This window comes from Sapajus apella, unplaced genomic scaffold (genome assembly GCF_009761245.1).
Source record: "Sapajus apella isolate SASKATOON/1434 unplaced genomic scaffold, GSC_monkey_1.0 scaffold103, whole genome shotgun sequence".
NCBI lineage: Eukaryota > Metazoa > Chordata > Mammalia > Primates > Cebidae > Sapajus > Sapajus apella.
This window is the reverse complement of record NW_022437043.1, coordinates 6,545,373-6,553,883: the sequence shown is the minus strand read 5'-3', so window position 1 is coordinate 6,553,883 and position 8,511 is coordinate 6,545,373. Positions and strand designations below refer to the sequence as shown.

The window sequence follows — 8,511 nt, the reverse complement described above, 5'->3', positions numbered from 1 at the left end:
TGAGGAGTGCTCTTAGAAAACTAATATCTTTTTGAAAAGTCCTTAATCTAATACATTTTGAGTATACCATTTCTGAAATGCTGTTTCAGATTCTGGAGTACTTCCAACATACTTATTGGTTCAACATCCACAATCTGAGAATCTGAAATCTGAAATTAGCCCTTCCTTTGAGCATTGTGGAGGCACTCAGAAAGTTTCAGATTTTGGAGGACTTTGTATTAGCTATACTTAACCTGTAGAAGGAATCTACATATATTTTTAAAAACTATCATAGTTAAATGTCGAAGGTTTCCCCCTTGACATCAGGAATATGACAAGAATTTACACCATCATCACTTCTAATCAGCATTGTACTAGAGGGGGCTGGCCAGTGTCATAAGGACAAGAAATGAAAGTATAAAGCTTCAAAAGGAAAAAAACAGAATTATCATTATTTACATGTTGTATGATTATGTATGGAGAAAATCCAAAAGGATGTAGAGATAAACCAACAGAATAAGTAAGTTTAGCAATGTTGCCTGACACAAAATCAGTATACAAAAATGCATACCAGCTGTAAACAGAACACAAGGATTTTTCTAAAGATACCATCTACAATAGCATCAACTTCCTAGGAACTGATTTTACAAAAGACATGCATGACTTCTTCAGAGAAAACTCAAACTTTATTGAGAGAATTTTCAAATTTTCAGTCACATTTTCAATGTGACATCAGCCATGTGTGTAGCTTCAGCTTGTCTTCTTTTTAACTTATGGCTGCCCATCTCCTAAAATATAAACATAACAGTTGAGCCCATTACTTAGCAGAACTTTACTGAGATGATACTAAAAGCACACAAAGGACACTAGTTTTGGTTTTTTAAGATGAAATTAAAACCAGGACCCTGACCACTGCATAGACTTCTACGCTAATGTACATTTTCAGGCATATGTGTACTCATTTTTAAAATACATCACTCGAGTGGTATGAGGAAACAAAGACTTCTCAAGCCAGAACAGATTAAATGCCATGAGCCCATTTAAAGATAATTTTAAGTAAAGGGCAAAAAAAGCCACTGATTTCAGTTTGTTTTTGTTTGTTTTTAACCAAACAAAAACTCCAAGAAGCAAAAAACAAGCAAGCAAACATAGTGTCACTCAAATGTGTTGACTAAAAACATTCTACTAATTATATATTAGGTAAGGAATTGTTTAACTGACTAAAGAGAGGTCAAAGAATGGCATTCCATTTGGTTTGTCTCCTTTGTGCAAAAGTGCAAAAATAATTCATTGATCTAGTTAAATCTTTATGTGGACTCTTGATAACAGGGTGGCCATTTGTCTCATTGGCACCTGTTAACCTGATGTATTCATAGCATTCCCTTTCCCTCTCAAAAGTGTCCTGGTTTAGATAATAAAAATTACATGGTTAGAGACCAAATATGCCCAGTAAAAAAAAAATACTGGTTTATTTAAGCCACTACCAAATAGATGACATTAAAATGTAATGGAAAATGCTACTGATTCTCAGTCTAGCTCACAATTTTAAAAAACCAACAAACCAACTTGGAAAATTCAAAACATACAGATCTATCTTACTTGTCAGTGCCTAAAAGCTATTTGTGATAAACAATTCTACTCAATTTTTTTTAAAAAGGGAACTCTATGTGTTGTTTAGATACCCAGTTGCCCCTGGGGTATGTTAAGTAATGTATATACTTTTTAAAGAATTTGATCACTTGCTTTGAGTTTCGGAAGATTTCTACTCCAAAGTAATAATACTTTCATATTTTATAATTCAACAACATAGCTTTGACCTAATTCATTTTTTTCCCTGACAGTCTTTGAATCAAATATTTGGTATCTGAACTACCTTTCAAATAATCTTTGTATGTGAGATCTGTTATTAAAGCATATTATAGAAGAAGAGTAACCCCATGACTTCCATTCTGAATGAATAACTTACCTGCTTCTGGAATATTAGCATGCTCCAGATTAGGTGGAGTCTTCTCTTCTACACCAGGGTCATCTCCATCCTCATTGCCAGCGTTTTCCAGATCCATTCCCTGGCAATCACCTTCCACTTTACGTTCTTATACAAATAAAAAAGTTATTGATATAAGTAAGCCGTAAATCATAAATTAGTGTTATTAAATAAAGCTCTGCGGGCTAGTATTCTAATACATGAGATGCATGAGTGCAATTGAAATTTTCTACTAGAAAATGGGGAAGAATATCTCTACTATGAAGTTTTCTTTTCCTACAACTGTTTAAGACAACTTAGTTGTCACTTTCACAATCTTCATATACTTCTGTTACGGTAAATCACTCATTAGAGCAGTTATTTGTTTACATGAATTTCCCTGATTAGATTGTGAGCTCAAGACAGAAATCATTTCATTTATATCCTCAGCACAAAGTACATTACCCAGCACCTAGTAAGCCCCAATAAGTGAATAGAAAAAAAAGCCTGCAAAAATATTAACATGAGACAAACCAAAATTAAAGAACATTTTACAAAACAACTGGTTTGGATTCTAGTTGTCAATGTCATGACAGGCAAAGAAAGACTGAGGAACACCTCCAGGTTAAAGAAGAACAGAGAGATATGACAACTAAATGCAATGAGTGGTCTTGCATTAGATCCTGGATCAGGAAAAAAAACCCTATAAAGGACATTCGTAGACAAATTGACAAAACTGCAACGTACTATACATTAGCTGTTTCCTCAACGCTAATTTTCCTGAATTTGATAATTGTTCTGAAGTTTTTAAGAGATTATCCATATTTTAAGCGATACATACTGAATTACGGAGGAAAGAGTTGTGATATTTGAAACACTCTCAAGTGGTTCAGCAATAATATATTGATATGGCAAAAAGAGAAAGATGAGTGGCAAAATGCTAGCAATCAGTGTATCAAGGTGAAGAATATACAGTTCACTGTATTTAGATAACTTTTCCTTATGTTTTAAATCCTTTTAAGTAAAGAGTTAGAATGAATATATGATTATGATAAATAGATTATGGTTCAGAAAGACAGAAGTGTTGAAGACTTTTAACGGCAACTAAAAGGATTTTACATTTTTATTTCTCTGAATTATGAAATTTTCTAAAAATTGCTCTGTAAGAGCTAACAATAATTTATCTAGGTTTACTCAAACTTTTAATGCAATGACTTGTGCCCAGAAAAGTAATATTCCAATAAAAACAAGTTTAACTCATGAAACAGTTGACAATTTTGTCTAAATTTAATGTAGTTTCCTTTTGTTTGCTAATATAGAATCTTGGCAAGGATTGTATTTTCCAAGTATGCCAAAGAACTCTTAAGATACAGGATAAGTAAAATGCTGAAGAGAAAACTTATCAGAAGAAGGACTACAGCAGCTGAAAACTACACCGTTCTCTTACCAAGGATTACCTTACAGGTTTCCAGCCTATTTTTAGGGGATGGTTTATTTATTCCTGTTACTAGTATAATATCATACATGAAATACAAAATGCTCCTCTATGCCCTTCTCACCTTCAATAGGAGGTGTTCCTTCTCTCTCTAGTCCAGGTTCAATATCCTGATTCTCATTTGGTGGTTCCTCTTGCTGAGATTCACGGGGCTTTTGGGACGTGGGGGAGAATAGATGCAAATAGAATATTGTTATTAATATCATGCCAATAGAAGTCACAAATATACATACTATGTGAAGATAGCTGATCACAAATATATCTGAAGAGGTTTTTCCTATCCTTTCTGTAAGTACTCTTTAAAAAAAATTATTCTTCCTATATAGAAAATACTTTAAGAAGTTACCTGCAAGGACCAATAATTCTGGAACCCATTTTCATCTTTTCTGGGCTGTATTATTTATTAATAAGCTTGATAGGAAAGTCATAAGGACTATTTCCAGACTCTTAACAACATACATATACAGACAATACCAGAAAATAAGTCTCCTTTCTCAATGTCTCATTCATGTGACTTAGTTTGCAACCATTTCCAGCAGGGAAGTCCTTTATATAACAGATCTATATTGGCTCAACAATGGTTTTTATTTTCTTTCAGAAAAATACATTTCTACCAGTAGAAATAAGATACTGAAAGGTACTCACAGCCATGAATGCAATCACATCGGGAGCCTCCTGGCCATCTCCTCTTCCTCTGGATCTTGATCTCACTCGTGCACTCATCGCTGCAACTGGAAGATCGTGAACTGAAGACTGCAATAAAAAGAAGTAATTATACTCGACTCTTTTCATGGCCATCTGCTGATTGTAATTGTTTTTAATTTTGCTAGATTTCCATAACAGGTCCTGAGTTAATAATAACTACGCCTGGTTTCCAATCACATCAAATAAATCTATCTGCAAACTGCTTTGTTTCTTCCACAGCCAAGTTGGCAGAGAAGTGATCTTCAAGTCCTAGATTAAAAAATTGGGTCTTTCCTAAAGCGACTTAATTTCATAACTGAATTCCATTATAAAGAGATTTTTTTAACATACAGCCACCCCAGGTCCCCTCCTCCCCAGGTCCCCACTGAGAACTCAGAAACTTGTTCCTCTGTCGGCAGTTTCAGGTGCCTCTGGGACTCAAAGGTAGCTCAGAAAGTACCCACAAGTTTTGCTCCATCTGATCCCTCTCCCTTCCGTGGCCCAACTTCCTCCCTCGCCCAGGCCCTGCTACACAATCACAAGATCACAGCGGCGCCACCACCTGTGAGGAAAAGAATTACGACCTTGAGGCCCTTCCTCCTCCAAGGCCACCGACTGTGCTGCCTGACCCGCCTGAAGCCCACCAGCTCTTCCTCACACTTAAACTCCCAGGGGGACCCATTGGTGGACCCACGCACTGACTCTCAGTCTCGGATGAAAGAGTCCCGACCGTTGGAACGCGAACAGCACCCTCACAGCTCTGCGGCGTTCACCTCGTGGGCGAAGGCGCTGATGAGAGGATGCCCAGTGAACATGCACACTGAGGCGGGCGCTGACAAACGCGGGCTGTCCCACCCTTCCCTGGTCCCCACTGAGGACTCCGGCATCTGTCCTCTATGAGCAGTTTCATATACCTCCAGGACTCAAATAGTGTCCCTCTCCAAAACTCACACCATCTTGGCTGACCCTCCACCCCTCCACTGCCCTCCTTCTTCCCCTGTCTCGGCCCTGCCGCATCACCTCCTGCTAAGGAGAAGGATGAAGACCTCGAGGCCCTTCCTTCTCTGAGGCCAGGGACTACGGTGCCCGACCCACCCGAAGCCCTCCGACTCATTCACTCACACCTGTTCTCACTTACACTTGACCGGAGTCAGCAGAGAGCCTGGGGAAGAATGAAGAAAGGAAGAGAAGTAGCACCTACCTACTTCTGCTTCCTTACTTAAACCTCAGCAGTGTCAACCCCACCAGCCAATCCCAAACCTCGGGGGTGTGCCACGTGGGTTGTCTTTCCATCCCTCTCCCGCCTCCTAGAGGCTCTGTGCCACCTGGAGGAAGGGCCTGCTCAGTGCTGGGAAGGGCTTGTCTCTGGCTTCTCGCCCCTCCTGCAAAACGTTCTGTCCTTCTCGGTCTAGGAATGTTCCCAGCTCTGTACTTCACCTGCAAATTTACCCTCCAATTTTTTCTCATTGCTGCTGCCTCAGTGGCCCTCCAGAGAATATTCAGTCTCCCCCAAGATGTGTGAAAGCTTAGGTTCTCAGAGAGTGCAAAGCCATTTTAAGCATGATAGGAATCCAGAAAAAAATGTAAAGAAGAAGGATGATAAACCCGCATATATAAATAAGCCTAAACATTTGCACAAAAATCCAGGCCAGGTGCAGCAGCTCACGGCTGTAATCCTAGCACTTTGGGATGCTGAGGTGGGTGGATGGCTTGAGCCCAGGAGTTCGAGACCATCCTGGGCAACATGGCAAGACCCTGTCTCTACAAAAAAAAAAAAAAATATATATATATATATATATATAAATTAGCTGGGCATGGTGGTGCACATCTGTAGTCCCAGCTACGTAGGAGGCTGAGGTGGGAGGATAGCTTGAGCCCGGGAGGTTGAGGTTACAGTTAGCCAAGATCACACCACAGCACTCCAGTCTGGGCAACAGAGCAAGACCCTGTCTCAAAAAATAAAAAATCCTGTGACCCAGCATTTCTACTTCTAGGACTTTAATGTTAAGGAAACTGTCTTGAAATGTTGACAAATAGTCTTTGCTTGGCCAGACTTTTAAGTCAGGCTTCTGAAACTTCTCCTAGGCCCATCTGTGCACTTCCTTGTAAAACCCAGTTTTAGCAAAGAGCGCTGCTACGTCAATGTGGCATGAACCCTTCATCCTCAATATCTGATCATCCTTGCTATCTGATGGGGCTCCTCATCTTCCACCATCCCCTAGTTGATGTCTGATTACCCTTGGCCTGTCTTCAGCAAGAATCCTGCTAGGTGGGTTTAGCCAGAACCCCCCTGACCCCCTTTGAGCCAGTTATGTAGCACTGTGTATGTACAACATAATCTCAAAAGAAAAGAGAGGTTCACTAGCGCTACCACACCACCAGCCTCCTCTCAGACAGTAGTGTGCTTAGTTCTTGTGCAGCCAGCATGTTCTGGGGCTCCAAAGACGTATGGTTCTCTCTAAGGGGAACTCAGCAGATAAAATGCAGTGCTAGGGATCATAGATCTTCTGCACTCGGTGCATGTCAAAGCTTTACCATCACCTAGGCAGTCTGATCCTCTGTTGTCAGAGAAGGTGTGGGGGGTGGGGCTGGGGCGACAGAAGCCCACTGTTACTGCTTTGGGCAAACAAAGTTATATGGGTGCCTGCAGGACAGAAAGGAGCTTGCCCTGCACATCCTTGTCCACCCACTCCCGCCCCTGCTAAACCCCTGGGGGAAAAATATCCTTTGTGTCCTTGCATGCCTGGACCTGGACTGTTCTCAGACTGCAGGTTACCCTTAAAGAAGCGCACATTCTTTGAGAGTTAGAAAGATCCCCCATGGCAGAAGTAGAATTGCCAGATCTCCCTCTCCTTCTTTCCCTCTCTCCTACAGATAAGATGTAGAGTCAATACAGAGCCAAGTGTGAAGAATATATAATTCTTCCTTGATCTCACCAATCAGGGATAACCACTTTTTGTATCTAAACAGGAGCTGCTCCTACTACTCGGATCTTTATGTGGATTAAATAAAGATTTATTGAGAGACTGAGATCTCACACTATGCAATCAGCATAAACTGTGGGCTCTAGTCTCAGCTTCCTGTTTCTCAGGTAAAGCTCTTAGGTGTTCCCTGTTATCACTTAGAAAGGCTATCTGCAGCCTGCTGCCTCCTTGACTTATGCGCCTGTCAGTTGGCAGCTGCTGTGTTCTCTGCATAGGATCAAGTTTCTCTAGGATGCTGTGAAGGAGTGAGAGGACAGGTAAGGTCCTTTTTGTGTGAGGGCTTAGATTTGAACTGAAAAAGAAATCCCAGTTTGCCCAGCACCGTGAGCCTTCCCAGAGAACCTCACCCTCAGGCAACATTAGTGCAAAGCAGACACTCTGATCAAGGTTATGTAGGTGCTCCCAAGCCCCTGTTTGTATCATTGTGATGATTTTAGATGTCATTTTCATTGTATTCATTTTATGTCACAGGTTATATCTGCTCCTTACAAATAATCCAGTCACTAAGAATTGACTGGTCCTACTTTATTCTGCTATTTGATGGGAGAAAACACCACACTAGTATTTGAATTTACACTTTTGATAAAAAATAAGTTTGAACATTGCTATTCAAATAATTCATGCTCATAAAAAATCCACCAAATTAGAAAGAGGAGAATTAAGAAACAACTCTGGAATTCCAGCATTCATTAAAAACCTCTCTTCTATTTGTCTTTTTAGTGCATGTGTTTCCATATATTTATCATTTTAGATGATCATTTATGCTGCAGCAAACATCCTCATGGATCATCTTCTGTCCACTTCCTTAAACAATTCATCATGAGAAAGAATTCCTATATGAAGAAATAGGGGTTTGAGAGTATGCACAACTTACCTAATGTCACACCCTCTGGCAAAGTATGCCTGGAATTAAATCTGTATCTTTCCGATTCTGGTTTAAGCCTGAATCATAAACATAAACATGTTTGCTTCTTCACCTTGTGCTACCCATGGATCCAGTAGTTCCTTTGAATCCCTCAGCTCAAGGAGAAGCTTAGCAACCTTATGAGCACCATCCACAAGAGGTGATGTGGTGTAGGTGCCCACATGTGCAGAATGCAGAACTGGAAGAAGAAACATCGTGTGCTAAGTCTTGGAAGCATGCTTGCAAAACTGCAAAGGCCACTGGAGCTGGAGGCTGAGGCTGTGAGTCAGAGGACGATCTTTTTTCTGGTGTCCTTTGTCCCACAGTAGGCCACAATAAGTGCATGAATAAGTATTATGAATATAAACATTTTGTGAGATGATTTTTCTAAACTGACTGGTAAACATGAAGGAAATTTTCATGATTGCAAAGGAGAGTTCCTGGAAATCTTGATAATGGATTGACAAAGTATGTTATTTTAAATTGTTACTCCAATGATCTG

General features: G+C 40.1%; 1 protein-coding gene across 3 annotated transcripts; it reads right to left on the bottom strand.

The window, feature by feature from the left end:
* Positions 1-643: 643 nt before the first annotated feature.
* On the bottom strand, positions 644-5,354 carry PAGE4 (PAGE family member 4). 3 transcript variants are annotated; one of them, XM_032258684.1, is made up of 5 exons: positions 5,323-5,354; positions 4,083-4,190; positions 3,502-3,589; positions 1,946-2,071; positions 644-767 (listed from the first exon to the last, which is right to left on the bottom strand). In XM_032258684.1, exons 2-5 carry the CDS (start codon positions 4,158-4,160, stop codon positions 751-753), a joined length of 309 nt encoding a protein of 102 aa, XP_032114575.1. In that variant the 5' UTR covers positions 4,161-4,190; positions 5,323-5,354; the 3' UTR covers positions 644-750. The 3 variants fall into 3 exon arrangements, with proteins under 3 accessions (XP_032114575.1, XP_032114574.1, XP_032114573.1); XM_032258683.1 differs by having other exon boundaries at positions 5,246-5,328; XM_032258682.1 differs by having other exon boundaries at positions 5,260-5,328.
* Between the last annotated feature and the right edge of the window lie 3,157 nt (positions 5,355-8,511).

What these genes read in the sequence shown, in the direction of transcription:
- PAGE4 (XM_032258684.1), bottom strand. Translation starts at nt 4,160, where the DNA reads ATGAGTGCACGAGTGAGATCAAGATCCAGAGGAAGAGGAGATGGCCAG. An exon ending in ATGTGATTGCATTCATGGCT is followed by an intron (nt 3,590 to 4,082) that starts GTGAGTACCTTT and finishes ACGTCCCAAAAG; the next exon opens with CCCCGTGAATCTCAGCAAGA. An exon ending in AGGAACACCTCCTATTGAAG is followed by an intron (nt 2,072 to 3,501) that starts GTGAGAAGGGCA and finishes TATTTGTATAAG; the next exon opens with AACGTAAAGTGGAAGGTGAT.